This window comes from Octopus bimaculoides, chromosome 15, assembly GCF_046866305.1.
Source record: "Octopus bimaculoides isolate indiv1 chromosome 15, ASM4686630v1, whole genome shotgun sequence".
Taxonomy (NCBI): Eukaryota; Metazoa; Mollusca; class Cephalopoda; order Octopoda; family Octopodidae; genus Octopus; species Octopus bimaculoides.
In genome coordinates, this window is record NC_142942.1 from 30,454,415 (window position 1) to 30,472,853 (window position 18,439).

General features: G+C 38.6%; 1 protein-coding gene across 9 annotated transcripts in view; it reads left to right on the forward strand.

The window, feature by feature from the left end:
• Positions 1 to 18,439, forward strand: part of LOC106869961 (serine/threonine-protein kinase ULK3) — a 195,236-nt gene that overhangs the window by 106,939 nt on the left and 69,858 nt on the right. For all 9 annotated transcript variants that reach the window (XR_016244447.1, XR_001409483.3, XM_014915938.3 and 6 more), the window contains one exon: positions 4,199 to 4,274. Coding sequence is in view for 7 of the 9 variants with exons in the window: in XM_014915938.3 (XP_014771424.1) it covers positions 4,199 to 4,274 (76 nt within the window). In the remaining 2 variants the exon portion in view is untranslated. The remainder of the gene's footprint in view (positions 1 to 4,198; positions 4,275 to 18,439) is intronic.

Sequence of the window (18,439 nt, forward strand, 5' to 3'; positions counted from 1 at the left end):
TTCGCAAGCATAGTTTATTGCCCAATTATTGAAAGGTACTCATAAATGGGCTGGTTATGCTGCACTGGCATAGGCCACGGTTATGATCTCACTTGGCTTGCCAGGTCTTCTCAAGCACAACATATCTCCAAAGGTCTTGGTCACTTGTCATCGCCTTGGTGAGGCCCAGCGTTCATAGGTCGTGCTTCACCTCCTCATCCCAGGCCTACTTGGGTCTATCTCTTCCACAGGTTCCCTCTACTGCTAGGGCCTGACACTTTTTCACCCAGAGTTTCTTCCTATGCCTTTTTCTACAGATCGAGCAGGACCATCTACCTGAAGGGATTTGTGGTTTGTCTGTCTTCCTACTTATTAAGACTGGTTTTTGCTAGGTTGACTCAAAGGCCCTTCAATTCTAAACCTTGCTTCCACACCTGAAACTTCTCTAGTTCTGAGAGTGACTCAGCTATTAGAGCAAGGTCATCAGCATAGAGAAGCTCCCAGGGCAGCCTGTCTTGAATTCTTCTGTTATTACCTGAAGGACTATGATGAATAAGAGGGGTCTAAGGACTGATCCTTGGTGGATCCCTACTCCTACCCAGAATTCTTCACTGTACTCATTGCCAACCCGCACCTTACCGACAGCATCCCTGTACAGGGCTTGTACAGCTCTTACTGACCACTTATCTATCCCTAGTTTCAACATTGACCACCAGATAAGGGATCAGGGGACCATGTGAAAGGCTTTCTCCATGTCAACAAAAGCCAGGTACAGATGCAGTGAGAGAAAGGATCATAGATGTGGAGGAGGTGGAGAGGGAGTAAATGACATTAGTCATGGGAAGAGATATACAAATAAGAAATTTGTTTTATTTAATTTAAGGTAATAAATATTCTTCCTATAAAAATTAGTATTCATTCCATCACTTTGTATAAGCACCAAGAAATGTGATAAAAGTTAGATTATAATTATTGTATGTACGCCATATTTCCTGATATTACCCATAGAGACAAAAGTATACTACCAATATTATCTGTCATATGACGAGTCACATTCTAATGCATGTAAATATATTTTTGTATGTAAATATGAGTATGTATGCATGTGTGTGTGAAGATATGTTTTGTTTCTCCTTGTCCTGACATTGCAGAATAGTTGTAAATGTGTGTCACTGTGTTGATTATTTCCAATAGTCTGCTAACACATGTCTGGCTATGGAGAAATATTACCTTGCCTGGAAACAGGTGAGGGTTAGTGACAGGAAGACCAAAGAAAATCTGCCTCAATACACTCTGACCCATATAAGCATGGAAAAGTGGACATTAAAATGATTATGTTTGATACATACATATATACATACCAACATATATCTACATACATATCCCCCTACCTCCCTTCCTCATGTATCAACAACACACTCTGAAAACATAATATTATAGTAGATCGAGATTGAGCCAACAAGTAAGCCTCCATGGATTGACTGTCCTGTTAGGATTAACTATGAATTTCCCTCAAACGTTGGATAATGTAGTCTAAAGTTCACAATGCCTGAGATAAAATAGGGTGGTCATAATTGAAATGCATCATAAGCCTGCTCAATAAGGGTTGACCAGAGCTCAACAATAACATGTAAGTCCTTTGAATGGCATATTACATTACAAATGTACTCTTTTACTCTTTTACTTGTTTCAGTCATTTGACTGCAGCCATGCTGGAGCACCGCCTTTAGTCGAGCAAATCGACCCCTGGACTTATTCTTTGGAAGCCTAGTACTTATTCTATCGGTATCTTTTGCCGAATCGCTAAGTTACGGGGACATAAACACACCACCATCGGTTGTCAAGTGATGTTGGGGGGACAAACAGATGCACAAACACATGCATACACATATATATATATACATATATACGACAGGCTTCTTTCAGTTTCCGTCTACCAAATCCACTCACAAAGCTTTGGTCGGCCCGAGGCTATGGTAGAAGACACTTGCCCAAGGTGCCACGCAGTGGGAGTGAACCCGGAACCATGTGGTTGGTAAGCAAGCTACTTACCACACAGCCACTCCTGCACCTACTGTGTATATTAATTCATTTGTTCATGAAGGAGTGGATATAAAGACAAAGTTTTTATGTATAAAAGAATGATGTTTGATATAACTGATTTTTGAAGCAAAGTTACAATTGATATGGTGTATCAATATATCAGTCCAGTTAGGTAGCTGGAGTTCTACAAGAAGAGTACTTTCTTATTTTGGAATACAGATGCATGCAGAAGCAACCCAATCACTGTATCAGTAGTTTGAAATATAGTAAAAATGTGTTTAGGAAAATCATACAGGATCAATATTATAAAGACACTTCTGTCATTATCATCATTTAACATGTGTTGTCCATGCTGGCATGGTTTGGACAGTACCAGTATGAAAGATGTTTTTTAATGATGATGATGATGATGATGATGATGAATCCTGCCAAAATCAATTTTTCTTTTTATCATTTTGTGGTCAATGAAATAAAGAACCAGTGAAATACTGCAATTGCTATAGACTAAACCCTACTCCCTTAATTTCAGCTTTGTGCCTATGTTAGAAATTAATACTAAATAAATGAAAATTTTAATCAGTAGCCTTCTAACATTTACTCATTTTGCAATATCTTAGTATTCTCTACCACTCTTCACTTTGTTATATGAAATCTAAGTTTCCAGCTTTGCAAAGATATTCTCTATATAGGCACTTGAAATGTTACAAACAGCAGACAGGTCCTTCTTAAATTACACAATACCATTTTAAAAAAAGGAAAGACACATTATGCTTTTGATAAATAAGTTTGCTGGCTTAGGGCTTAGCAACAATAACAACAGCTAAGGTCATCATTAGTTTTCGTAATTCCATAAAGTTGTTTGCAACAAAACAACATTAGCAACATGAGTAAAAACATACGTTTGATACCATTAAAGCAGTTTGGATTTTCCAAAATGACTAATTGTATTATATCAGCTGCATGGTTAGAACTTTTGATTATGCCCTGTTACTTAGAAACTGGTGGGCTGGTTGAGAAAGATTTAACTGATAAATAAAGTTCTCTTGAAATAATTTATTCTAAACTGTGAAGCTGCACAGATTTAAACGTCCATGAGAATGGAATTTATTTTTTAATTATTCTTTCCACTGTATTTGTACCATTAATTAATATGTAGGATGTTATTCTGATGTTAATAACACATGTTTATATTACAATCAAACTATCAACAATTAATTCCATTGAAAATTATCTGATCAAAATGTATGGGTGTGTAAAGAATGGAGGGAGCAGGTACCTAGAGATTTGAAGAGTTGCAATGTCCAAGTTGCATTGAATCATTTTGAACTGTTCATGCTATGAATGGTCTACAGTAGTATGCTAGGAGCTTGCTAAAGGCTTTTCAGTTCAGTGGTGGCTGACTCCAAGATGTAGCATTCACTTGTCATGAAAGCTACATCCTGGAGCAAACAGCATGCAAACAAGACCAAAGAAAAACCATTTGCTGGTTCTTTCTTGTCTTATTCTTGAAATGTTGCACATGTTGATCAAATAAGCCAATTCATTCTGAACTGTGCTTTGATTAGGACAACTCCATTGCTATTCAGTTTTCTACTCACTTTTTGGGGGTCACAAAAGGATTTCTTTGTTCTCTGGATCACTGTTCTTGATAAGAAACTCAGAGTAGTAATCAAATGACTCATCAGCTTCAAACAAATATTCTCTACTATGTGCACATTTGTTGTACATCTGTGCATTTTATATGTGTGATAGACACTGGTGTGGCCTATTATAAGCATAGGTATGACTGAGTAGTTAAGAAGTTTGCTTCAGAGCCACATGCATGTTACTGTAAGTCATTGGGTCAGGTTTTGACTATGGCTTCAAGATGACCAATGCCTTATGAGTGAAATTTATAGATGGAGACAGTAGGGAGCCAATCATATACATGTGTGTGTTTGTATCTTCCCTTTGAAATGGCATTGTTTGCATGCTACACGAAAAGAAGATTACCATCCATACAAACAGTATCATTATTTACAACCTACTATGAAAGCATATTCAGCCTTTGGGCTGTTTGTTGATCACACAAACATATTCACACACATGCATGCACACACGCACACACACACCCACACGCACACACATCTCTGTATATGTAAATAACCATTGTTTTTCTTTTCCGTTTTTTTTTCAGGTTAAGAAGGAAAATTATAAAGCAGCTTTGAGTCACTATGAAGGGTCTTTGGAGGTCTTATTGAAAATATTAAAAAGTGAGCTATTTCTTGTTGTTATTGCTATTTTGGGGTGCATTTGGTGTATTTCCTGGTTGCTGTAAGAAACTTGTTATGAATAGAAAAGATAAAGTATGTCAATAACCAATGAGAAATGGACATAATAGCATTCTCTCGATTCCCTCATACAACAACTGCTACCAAAATAAAAGAACTGAGAAAAGTTAGGGTTTCAAATAAATCTTGAATAATTTGTAAAGGAATTATAAACTCCTAAGTAAAAATGTTAAACCTAGTGGATATTCATATTTTCAATCCTCATCCTCCTCAATATCATCATCATTGTTTGTTTTTCCATGCTAGCCCACACAATAATAGGGAATAGCTTGTTAACTCTGTGATGTATATCATTATTTTTGGCATGGTTTTTATTGTTGGCTGTCCTTCTTATCACCAACAACTTAACATGACATGGACTGGGTGCTATTTTAACTTACTACAGACTCTAGAGTTGACCTTGTCAAAACTATAGAGCCCCTTTTACTGCATGTTACTTTTGTTCATTTTGGTATGACTTTTATTGCTGGATGCCCTTCCTAACACAAACCCCTTTATAATGTGGATTAAGTAAGTTTTGCTGTACTAATATATATCTGTCCCTCACCATTTCTGCCCAAGAGTCACTAACAACATGCTATATTAAACCCAAGTGAAACAGGGTTTATTTAATGAGATATGCCTTGTAAAATCACTTGATGAAGCACTTCTGCACCAAAGAATGCACCACAACCAGTTGTAGTGTTCCACCCACAAGGGATTGATGCAAGATGGGTTGAAACATTCATTGTTAGCAATAAAGTTTATCATCTATTCCATTTTCCATCTCTACCATTTGTTATATGTAAGCAGTATGTTTAAAATATCTTCAATCAAGGATCGAAAAACAGACCACAGGCTGTGTTTGGTAGCAGTTTACTTCTCTTTATTTGAAAGTGTTCATCATTTATATGGTTGCTAAATGTAGAGAGTGCATGGGAGCAGGAGGGCCTGCCTAATGTGGACCCAATAGAGGGACTCATCATCATCATCATCATCATTTAACACCCTCCTTCCATGCTGGCATGGATTGGATGGTTTGACAGGAGCTGGCTAGACAAGAGCCTGCATACTTCTGTGTCTGTTTTGGCATGGTTTTTATGGCTGGATGTCCTTGGCTATTCAAATCGACAGTAACCTAGCAGATTGAACAATTAAGGATGTGAAGACAAGGAAAGCCCCCAGCCTATCGGAAATCACTGCTGAGATGCTTTGAATATCTGGCAGAGTGGGATATCACCTAGTCACCCATATAGTTAATCAGGTTGTCCATGAGGGAGTCGTACCCAACAATTGGTGTAACAGCATTATAGTCAACTGCTACAAAGGCAAAGGTGATGGCTTAGACAGAAATAATTACAGAGGCATCAAATTGCTGGACCAGGTGATGAAAATCACAGAAAAGGGTCATAACTCTATTAATTAGGAAGAGAGTTAACCTAGATGAGATGCTGTTTGGGTTTGTGCCTGATAGAAGCATCACCGTCTTCCTGAGGAGATGTACTTGGCCGAAAATGAACCTCTGTATCTGGCTTTTGTTGACATGGAGAAAGCCTTTTACAGGGTTGCTCTCTTCCTTACCTGGTGGTCAATGTGGAAGCTAAGGATAGATGAGTGTTTAATGAGAACTGGAAAAGCCATGTACAGGGATGCTGTCAGTAAGGTGCATGTAGCCAATGAGTATAGTAAGGAATTTAGTGTACTGGTAGGAGTCCACCAGGGATTGGTTCTCAGCCCCTAGAGGAATTTCAGACTGGCTGCCCTTGGGAGCTTCTCTATATCAGTGGCCTTTTTCTTATTGAAGGATCACAACCAGAACTAGAGAAGAAATTTCAGGTATGGAAGCAAGGTCTGGAATCAAAGGACCTTAGAGTTAATTTAGCAAAGACCAAAGTCCTAATAAGTAGGAAAACAGACAAATCAGAGATCCCTTCAGGGAGATGACCCTGCTCAATATGTAGAAAAGATGTCAGGAGAAACTCCATTCAGAGTACCCAGTGCAAGCTATGGACACATAAGAGGTGCAGCAGTATCACTGGAAGACTAACAGAGAAAATAGTCTTTACATGTGGCAGATGTGAAAGTACATTAAACACTAGGAATGTACAAAAGTAAACTCCCTCAAATGTCAAGAAGATCCTTAGAAGTAGTAGACAGTTTTCATTACTTAGGTGATTGGGTTAGCAGTAGAGGAGGTTGTTTTGAAAGTATATCTGCTAAAACAGGAATAGGCTAGGCAAAGTTCAGAGAGCTATTACCTGTTAGTAATGAAGGGCCTCACCCTCAAGGGAAAGGCAAGGTTGTATGATGACTGTGTATGAACAGCTATGCTACATGGCAGTGAGACATGGGCTGTAGCTACTGAGGATATGCAAAGGCTTAATAGAAATGAAGCCAGTATGCTCTGCTGGATGGGTAATGTCAGTGTGCATATATAACAGAGTTTAAATAATTTGAGAGAAAAACTGGGTTTACGAGGCATCAGATGTAGTGTGCAAAAGAAAAGACTGCACGGGTACAGTCATGTAATGCATAGGATAGATGCATCAAGAAGTGTTGATCTCTAACTGTGGAGGGAACATGTAGAAAGAGTAGACCCAGGAAGATGTAGGGTGAAGTGGTGAGAAAGGATCTTCAGATGTTGGGCCTCACAGAGGGGATGACAAGGGACTGTGATTCCTGGCAGTTTGCTAAGTAAAAGCATAGTTGTCCTTGCATACAGGCATGTCCCCTGCATTCCTCTTCTGCTGAGTGATCCTAATCTTGCAGGCTTGTGAGTGATGGTGCCACATAAAAAGTATCCACACTGGTGCCATGTAAAAGTACCTGTGCTTTTACACAGGTAAAAGCGTGTTTAGCAGGCGAACTGTCCAACCCATACCAGCATGGAAAATGGACGTTAAATGATGATGATGAGGTACATGCATATGTAAATGTAAATCTTTTTAGTGTCAACGGTGTTCTTATACATTTTAGTTAAAAACTATCCTGTTGTGTCTGTAGTATCATTACCGATTCTCTCTACTATTGTTGTTTATCCCTCTTTTTTTTTCTTTTTTAAGCATCAGCTATCCACTATCAACATTATCAAATGTAATCTTAGATATGATCATTTTTAAGATGGTAGGATATAATTTAAGGGAAACTTGGCTGCAAAGTCTATCAGGTCAAGTGTCTAATCAGAGGTTCCTTCTTATGTATGAAAACAGATACACTTCAATTCCCCAAGAAGGGGTTATTTCTGAGATTAATGGAAAAAAATTACCAAATATCTTTAGTATTTCTGACCATCTGACTAACGTATTTTTTTAATTTTGTGCATGAGAGCACTGTACTACCAAGAAAGTAGAATGCTTCCATTGCATTTATTTAGAATCTTTTATTTAATTATTCTAAGAAGTATACTGAGGGTACATAGACTGAATGAAGAAAAGTTGAAGTAAAGATCTTAGGATAGCATTGTAACAATATTTTCAGCATTAACATTATGTTCCTAAGTGTTTTATTGATGGTTGAACATGTAGCTGTGGGAAATATACTGTCCTAAAACAGAGTTAGGCTAAGCTTGTGCTAATGAGGACTCTGCTGTTAAGAGGGAGACAGTGTGAATGTACTACAGTAGGGACTACATTATCCAATGTGTCCTTCATTTGAGGCAGTACAGTATGAGTTGAAAAAGATTTAGCTGCTATTTCTGGCAGGACAGCAAATATTGACTCATGCTGAGAGTTATGTGGTGATTATGTAGAAGAATTGTGTGGTGTGTTAGGGTGGGGGTGGTGATTTTTGTAATTATGTTAATGTTTTGTTATTGGTATGGTTGTGTTGGCAATGATGTTTGCATTAGAAACAGAGGAGGCTGGGAGTAAATGAGAGAGAGGGAGAAAGAGAAAGAGAGAGAGAGAGAGAGAGAGAGAGAGAGAGAGAAAGCTTGATTGATCTGGATAAAAACTCTGCTGACACAAGGATCTGATTAACTTTCTTAGGAAATTATTTTTTGTAACAAGATCTCAAGGATTATTACTATTAGTCACAGCAGGAAATTTAGGCTATCATATTTTGATCAAATGTTAATCCATTAATTAACAATTTGAAATATATAAATGAGATAAATAAACAAGTAAATGACTTAATAAATCAGAATTAGAAAAAAGCAAGAGAAAACTTTTTTCATATACCAAGAAATTTGGGAAAATATATATTTTATCATTTCTTTTAAAATTTGTGAGAAGTATTCATTTACATTGCTAATGTGTGAGTGTTTATATATAATTAAATATATATATCAATATGTTTATTCATACAAAGATATTTATATACATATATGTGTTTATATATGCACACATGTGCTTTTAATTTCAATTGCCATAATGACATTTCAAAAACACTTCAAATATATTTTTTGTAATAGTAACAATATTAACACAACTAATAATAATCATGATGATGATGAGATAGTCTCCCTGTTTCCCTCCCTTACTCTGGGTGACCCATTCAGCCTCACTAGTCTCACCACTCATACCCACCTATTGTTAAACACACTAGAAAGCAGCATCTGCCTCTCTACTCTTACCTTCCTCTTCAAGTATTACTTCAAGAAGTTGATCAGAGCCTGGCTGGAGAGGAAAATGTCTGTCTTCACACCTTTCAGACAAGTTTACCACACCACTTCTTTCACCATAGCTACCAGCAATCTATGTCTTGTGCAGGAGTTCACCATGTCTACCACGTCCAACAATTATGGCAAACTGTTGAGGCAGGCATTAAAGTGCTCCCTTTAGCCTGTCATTCATCAAGAACTGCTTTGTAAAACGCTGCTAGAAAACCACATTCAACTATTTGAAATTAGAGGGTATGCACTCATTGGCGCTCATCATAGACTGGATTTGGGCTTTGTTACCATGCTACACTTCTCTGCCCAGGCCTATCCAATGAATTTCAAGTCCTCATTTTTTTTTTTTTTAGTGCATGCACTTTAGCATAGACACTGCATCTGTATATCAGGCTGGGGTAAATATGTATTTACATCGTTGCAATTCATATACATCAACAGAATGAAGAAAGCAAAGGTAAACAAAAGGGAATAGAGGGAAAGAAAGTGTAAGGAACAAGCAGGAAGAAGAAAATGTTCAATAATTTTGTAGTCTTACATTTTAGTTAGGTTCAAAGTTCAGTGAATCCGTCCTTCTCATCTATCATACAACGGATTCACACAAGTACGTCCAAAGTTCATAAATAAACAGACTTCCATAGGTCAAATTCACATACATCAATGGCCATTTTGGGAGCTCACCACTGTGGTTCAATTGCACTAAAGTGTATCACAGCGATGACCTCCTCATCAGGGTGAACATGAAACAGGAAACACAAAACAAAACAAAATGTGAGGAGAGTAAAATGACTTTTTTCAAATATTTTTAATCATTTGATAAAACTTTTTTAGTCATTGGATATTTATTTTATCTTTGTCTATTTTTTGGTAGTTTACAAATTTTTAGTCATTTTGATAGGCCATTCTATTTGTATTTCATTTTATTCAGATATATATTTTTACCTTCTGTGTTTTTATGTATATGTATTTTTTATGAGTTTAAGAACCATGGTGATATTTTTATATGTGATTAAATGTTTGAGGTATTGTGTTATATATAAAGTTGTTGACTCAAATTCAATGTTTGTTCTATAACCAATGTTTCTTTATATATATATATATATATATATCATCATCATCATCATCATCATCGTTTAATGTCCGCTTTCCATGCTAGCATGGGTTGGACGATTTGACTGAGGACTGGTGAAACCGGATGGCAACACCAGGCTCCAATCTAATTTGGCAGAGTTTCTACAGCTGGATGCCCTTCCTAACGCCAACCACTCAGAGAGTGTAGTGGGTGCTTTTACGTGTCACCCGCACGAAAACGGCCACGCTCGAAATGGTGTCTTTTATGTGCCACCCGCACAAGCCAGTCCAGGGGCACTGGCAACGATCTCACTCGAAAATCCTACGGGAGCCAGTCAGGCGGTACTGGCAACGGCCACGCTCAAAATGGTGCATCTCATGTGCCACCCGCACAAGAGCCAGTCCAGGGGCCCTGGCAATGATCTCACTTGGCTTGCCGGGTCTTCTCACGCACAGCACATTTCCAAAGGTCTCGGTCAGTAGTCATCGCCTCGGTGAGGCCCAATGTTCGAAGGTCTTGCCTCACCACCTCAGCCCAGGTCTTCTTGGGCCTACCTCTTCCACGGGTTCCCTCAACTGTTAGGGAGTGGCACTTTTTCACGCAGCTATCCTCATTCATGTCCAAACCAGCGCAATCGTCTCTCTTGCACACCACAACTGATGCTTCTTATGTTCAGCTTTTCTCTCAAGATACTTACACTCTGATGGGTATGCACATTTACATTACACATCCAGCGGAGTATACTGGCTTCATTCCTTGCGAGCTTACGCATGTCCTCAGCAGTCACAGCCCATGTTTCACTGCCATGTAGCATGGCTGTTCGTACACATGCTTCATACAGTCTGCCTTTTACTCTGAGTGAGAGTCCCTTTGTCGCCAGCAGAGGTAAGAGCTCTCTAAACTTGGCCCAGGCTATTCTTATTCTAGCAGTTACACTTTCAGCGCACCCACCCCCACTACTAACTTGGTCACCCAGATAGCGGAAGCTATCGACTACCTCTAGTTCTTCTCCCTGGAATGAGATAGAAGTTGTTTCCTGTTTGTTTACAGTGTTTATTGCACCTGAACATCTGCCACATACAAAAACTAACTTCGTAGTTAATCTGCCTTTGATATTGCTGCACCTCTTATGTGTCCATAGCTTGCACCGGGTACATCTTATAGAGTTACTACCTACTCCTTTACTGCATACTGAGCAGGGCCATCTACCTGAAGGGGTTTGTGTTTTATCTACCTTCCTACTTATTAGGATTTTGGTTTTAGCTAGGTTGACTCTAAGGCCCTTCGATTCTAGTCCTTGCTTCCACACCTTAAACTTCTCCTCTAGTTCTGATAGTGACTGCGCAATTAGTGCAAGGTCATCAGCATAGAGGAGCTCCCAGGGGCAACCTGTCTTGAATTCCTCTGTGATCGCTTGGAGGACTATGATAAATAGGAGGGGGCTGAGGACGGAACCTTGGTGGACCCCTACCTCTACCCGGAATTCATTACTGTACTCATTTCCAACCCTCACCTTACTGACAGCATCTCTGTACATGGCTCGCACAGCTCTTACTAACCATTCTTTTATCCCAAGTTTCCTCATTGACCACCAGATGAGGGATCGGGGGACCCTGTCAAAGGCTTTCTCCATGTCAACAAAGGCCAGGTACAGAGGTTTATCCTTGGCTAGATATTTCTCCTGCAGCTGTCTCACTAGAAATATGGCATCAGTGGTGCTTTTACCTGGCACGAACCCAAACTGCATCTCATCTAAATTGATTTGCTCCCTAATTAGTTGGGCTATGACCCTCTCCGTAACTTTCATAACCTGATCTAACAGCTTGATGCCTCTGTAATTATTAGTGTCTAAAGCGTCACCTTTACCTTTGTAGCAGTTTACTATGATGCTGCTACACCAGTCATTGGGTATGACTCCTTCATGTATCACCTGGTTTGTAATACGGGTGACTAGGCTGTAGCCAACACTGCCAGATATTTTGAGCATCTCTGCAGTGATTCCTGATGGGCCGGGGGCTTTCCCTGTCTTCATACTCTTAATTGCTCTATCTACCCTGGTACTGTCAACTCAGATAGCTGGTCCCTCTGTTGGGTCGACATATGGCAGGCTCTCTTTCTCCTATTCATTCTCTTTATTAAGCAATCTATCGTAGTGGCATCTCCAGACCTCTTTCTTTGCAGCCTCATTTAGTGCAAGCCTGTTTCTTTTGTCTAATAGCCCCGTCTACATCCTTGTTCCACCACCACGTTACTCTGGGTCGAGAGGGGACTTTACACCAGCCACAGATCTGGTCTGTGGCTCTCAACAGGTTGTCCCGCAGAAATCTCCAATTGTCTTCCACGTTGTATGATGCTATATCCCCTTCTATTTCGTCAAATGCTTCAAGTAACTTGTCTCTAAGTCTCTGTCCATTTGCAGGGTCTTTAAGTTTCCATACCCTTCTCTTCCAAGCCGGTCTACTTCTGGGCACCCATATTGCCTTGATCTCGAAGTCGCTAACTACTAATCTGTGTTGGGGTGTACATTCTTCGCCAGGGAGGGTTTTGGCATTTATAAGCCTCCCTCTTTCTCTAGTTCTGGCGAGGATGTAGTCGATTTGGCTAGAGTGTCTGCCGGATTGGTAGGTGACTAGGTGACAGGCAGGTTTCCTGAAGTTAGTATTGCAAACCATAAGATCGGTTGCATCACAGAACTCCAGCAGTCTGGTTCCCTCCTCGTTGCGGGAACCGAAGCCATAGCCTCCATGTATGCCATGGAAGCCTCCAGCACGACGTCCGACATGACCATTGAAGTCACCAGCCACAAAGAGAAGGTCTCTGTCTCTTGTCGACGAGGTAGTTTGCAAGAGGGTGTCATAGAATTGGTCTTTCAGCCCAACCGGGAGCCCCGGTTGAGGTGCATAGGCTGAGATGACAGTAGCTAGCCTATGATGAAGCACTAGTCTAATCTTAAGTACTCTGTCACATACTCTAACTACCTCGATTACCTTATCAACCCACGCCCCCGACTCCGTCAGTGTTCCCTGCCCAGAAAAACTTGTACCTGTGTTCTTTGCCTGTGAGGAACCTCGCAGAACCTCCGCTCCATCTTACTTCTTGGATGCAGCACAGATCTACGCGTCGCCGTTCAAGCATCTCAACAATCTCACCAGACCTACCTTTCAGCGTGCCGACGTTGAGAGTGCCAATCTTGACAGTGTGGGAGGAGTGGGTGTCAGGGGAGTGGGCCCGTGTGACCCTGGGATGGGGGTAAGCAGTGTCGTGAACCTGAAAAGAAAGCTTGCATTTGGCAGAGTTCATAAACAAAAACAATACCTACAATCTTCATATACTACCCAATCTTTATGCGCTATAAGATCGATAAGAGTGGGGGTATAAGGTCACAGGCAGTGTTCGCGGAAGATGATCTAAAAAGACTTCCGGTGCTGGTGGAGGGGGTGGGAGGGCGAGCGTACCGCGGGCTAATGGAGCTTCGTTGTGGGTTCTATTAGCATAGAGATTCCAGTACGAAATTGTGGTGGAGTTGGAAAGCGAGCTGGTTATATGTTTGGGGTTCGTGCGCGAGTCGAAGAGGAAATGGTGGAAGTGGTGATTCAGAGAGAGAGAGAGATAGAATACAATAGGAAGGGAGAGGGAGAGGCAGCAGTACAACATGCTGGTCAAATTCGTTAGGTTTTAAGAAAAAAAAAAATATATATATATATATATTATATGTATATATGACTTAGAGGTTAGACAACCATCTAAGGGATAATAAATATCCAATATACTACTGGATGTATACCTATATATATCCAAATGCTTACTGTTGTAAGGCAATAGTGCAATTGAATAATAGGTATGTGTGGAGGTAAACAAAAGTTTAACCAGAATTTATAAGGCAGGGAAGAAAATGGAGAAGATAATTAATTGACAAACATCAACTTACAAACATCAGCTAGATATATATATTAATTACAATCATATGAATAAATAACTAAATAAATAGAATAAATGATTGAATATAACTCTACTCTTACAGCTGTTTCTACTTAGGGGCTCCAGCATGCCAAAGTTGACACATCATGCCAAGATTATACAAAGATTGTACAAAAATTGAACCCCAAAGCTTCATCAGAGAGTCCATAATGATAAGAATTAAACATGTAAAAAAGTCAAATAAAGTAATAAAAAATAGTAAAAAAGTAAATTCCAAAATAATATCCAGAGGTTGTGAGATCACATCTTATTTCAATCTAATGGGGGATATAGTAAAGATAAAATGTTATAGGGTGGGGTTAATAGGATGAGCCATATAACAGAGGTCATTAGTTAGAATCTAAAAACTATGCAATAGAATAGCAGTAAAATTGCTCTGGGGTTCAATTTTTGTACAATCTTTGTATAATATTGGTATGATGTATCAACTTTGGCATGCTGGACCCCCACAGAAGAAACAGCTGTAAGAGCAGTGTTATATTCACTCATTTATTCTTATTTATTTATTTATTCATATGAGTGTAATTAATAAATAGATCCAGTTGATGTTTGCCAATTATCTTCCTCCTTGCCTTATATAATATATATATATATATATATATATATATATATATATATATATATATAAATAAGGATAAGATCGATATTTAAAATATTGATCCTATCAAGTGGTCAGCATGGGAATAAAAACCATCAAAGGTAATAATTATTTAAAATTATAATACAGGGTATCAAGAGATACCACCACGCTGAAAAAATAGCAGTCAAATCCTGACTCTAAAACCACAATAAAAATTGTGGTTTTAGAGTCAGGATTTGACTGCTATTTTTTCAGCGTGGTAGTATCTCTTGATACCCTGTATTATAATTTTAAATATATATATATATATATATATATATGATATAATATATATATATATATTATATATATAATATATATAGAAAATATATATACTATATATATAATATATATATATATATATATAATATATATACATATATATTTTATATATATATATATATATTTTATATATATATATATATATATATATATATATTTTATATATATATATATATATATATATATATATATATATATATATATATTTTACATATATATATATATAAAATATATATATATATTTTATATATATATATATATATATATATATATATATATGAGTGGCTGTGTGGTAAGTAGCTTGCTTACCGACCACATGGTTCCAGGTTCGGTCCCACTGTGTGGCACCTTGGGCAAGTGTCTTCTACTATAGACTCGAGCTGACCAAAGCCTTGTGAGTGGATTTGGTAGACGGAAATTAAAAGAATCTTGTCGTATATACATACATACATACATACATACATATATATATATATATATATATATATATATATATATATATATATATATATACATACATATCTGTGTATGTGTGAGTTTGTGTGTCCGTGTTTGTCCCCCCCCCTACATCACTTGACGACTGATGCTGGTGTGCTTACATCCCCCATAACTTAGCAATTCAGAAAAAGAGACCGATAGAATAAGCACTAAGCTTACAAAGAATAAATCCTGGAGTTGATTTCTTCAACTAAAGGTGGTGCTCCGACATGGCCACACTCACATGACCGAAATAAGTAAAACAATAAAAAAACTATGCCATTTTAATCCCATCAACACTGGGTTTCTCTGCTAGTTAACTATAAAATAACTAGGTTTTGACTGAGAATTTAATAATTTATTGAACTTTATATATATATCTTTTGTGTGTACATGCACATACTTTGTGTTCATACAGTCATCTATCTAAGAAGATAACATAAGAAACTACTGAAATGTTTGAGCTGATAATTAGTTATAACTTAATTCTGATAATTAGTTATAATTATAACTAAACTGATAATTAGTTATAATTATAACTGAACTGATAATTAGTTATAACTTAATATAACTTAATTTCTATGTTGTCTCACTCTCCTATAACTCTTGCTTCAGTCTATCACAGTTTAACAAAAGTAACCAATCTTATATTTAATTTTGAACAGTTAGTGCATCAAAAAGACATTCAATTATATAACATAGTGCATCACTCCTTCCTTTTGAAGGGCTATTGTTTAGTTCTGGTTTTATGGCAATTGAGAAATAAGTCTCTCCTTACTAGTATCCTGGTTTATGCTTTATTCTTCTATCATCATCATCATTTAATGTCCATCTTCCATGCAAGGGTAGGATGGCAGACAGGAGCCTGCCAGGTAGAAAAACTGCCCGAGGCCACTGTGTCTGTTTTGGTAGGGATTTTATGGCTGAATGCCCTTCCTAACACCAACCACTCTGCAGAATGGACTCAGTGCTTTTTATATGACACAAGCAAAGTTAGTTTTGGCATGATTTTTACTGCTGGATGCCCTTCCAAATGCCAATCATGTTACAGTGTGGACTGGATGCTTTTAATGTGGCACCAGCACTGGTAGGGTAACCAAGTAACTCACAAGACAAGTAATTATGAGAGGGGCAGGGCATTTGAGGAGGGGAACTTGTGTCAAATGATGAAAGGTTAGAGTGTGACAAAGAGACAGAGAAACAGAAGCAGGTGTCTTGCCACAACAGAGGAGGCATTAGAGGAGATGATCTAGTATCAAATGATGAAAGGTTTGAGTCTAACAGAAAGCTAGAGAGGCAGAAATAGGTGTCTTGCTATAGAGGAGGTACATGGTTAGCCATTGAGAGAGAATGAGAGAGTGATACAAGAAAGAGGCCAGAAACAAGTGTGCTGATGTGAAGGAGATACTTGGTTACCTAGTCAGAGGAAAAACAAGAGAAGGGGTGAGAGAGTGACCAAAGGGAAAGAGAGAGAGAGTAGGTAATAGAAAAAGTGTAAGAAAGAGTAGAAGAGAGATGGTGTAATGCTAGGATATACTCACAAGTAACAAGAATATGAGTGTAGAACCAAGTTAGAAAAATAGGGTGTGGGTGTTGTGAGTGTGGGGAGCAACAATACAGTGAGCAGGGCAGTGAGGGAAAGAAAGGGGATTGGAAACGATTATAATTTATGAAGAGGACATGTGAGGAAGAGAAAGATGCAGTTAGAAGAGGAGTTGTAGTTCAATTTCTTAGGGTAGAGTGGGTGAAAAGTGTGTTGTTACATGTGGGAGGGACACAACTCTTCTAACACTCAGTTTCATGGATGGGTCTTCCCAAGGACCTCATATCACCAAACATTTTGGTCGACTGTCATTTCTTCTGTGAGCCCCAACATCCTAAGATCAGTCCTTATCACTTCATCCTATGTCTTCCTGGGTCTCTCTCTTCCACAGGTACCATCCACTTTCAGAGACAGGCACTTCTGAATACAACTGTCTTCACTCATACGCATTACGTATCCAAACCAATGCATTCTCCTCTCTTGCATACCACATTTAATCCCTCTTATGTCCAACTTTTCTCTCAATACAGTTGTTTTGTCGGTCATGCACTCTGATGTTGCAAATCCAACGAAGCATACTACCTTCATTCCTCTCCAGCCTAAACATGTCCTCTGCAGTCAGAGTCCATGTGTCACTACCATATAACATAGCCATTTTCACACAAGCATCATACAATGTACCTTTCACTCTGAGAGAGTGTCCTTTTGCTGCCAACAGAGGTAGTAGTTCTCTGAACTTCCTCCATTCTATTCTTATTCTAGAGCAATACTTTCAGAGCACCCACCACCATTACTTATTTGGTCGCCTAAATAGCAGAAACTATCTACTACCTCACGGGAGCTTCCTGGGCATTTGAGAGAGTTTAGTCCCTCGTGCTCTTAATACTTACTGTCCCTGTGCATCTACCTCACACAAAAGCAGCCTTATCTGATAACCTTCCCACAGTTCAACTGCATCTCTTATGTGTTCATAGCTTACACTTGGTGCAGCAAATGGAATTACATCTCACTTTCTTCCTGCATATTGAACAGGGTCATTTGCCAGTCGGAATGAGAATCTTATCTCCTTTCTCACTATCAACAACTTCAGTCTTAGTGAAATTAACTTTAAGACCCTTTGATTCCAGGTTTTGCTTCCAAACCCAGAACTTCTTCCCCAATTCTGCTTCAGATTCTACAATAAGAGCAAGATCATCAGCATATAGTAGTTCTCATGGGCATCCAGTTTTGAATTCATCTGTTATGGCCTGGAGAACTATGATGAATAAAAGTGGACTAAGAACTGATCCCTGGTGTACTCCAACTTGTGCATTAAAGTCATCACTGTATTCAAGGCTGACTCTCACCTTACTGACATCATTGCTGTACATGGCCTGAACTGCTCCAACAAGCTACTCCTCTATTCTTAGCTTCCTTAGAGACCACCAGCTCCCTGATACAATGCTTTGCTTCCACCATTTTCCCAGTCTTTCCAGGCCTGTCTCTTTGCTTTTATAGCACTGTCCACCTCCTTGTTCCACCACCA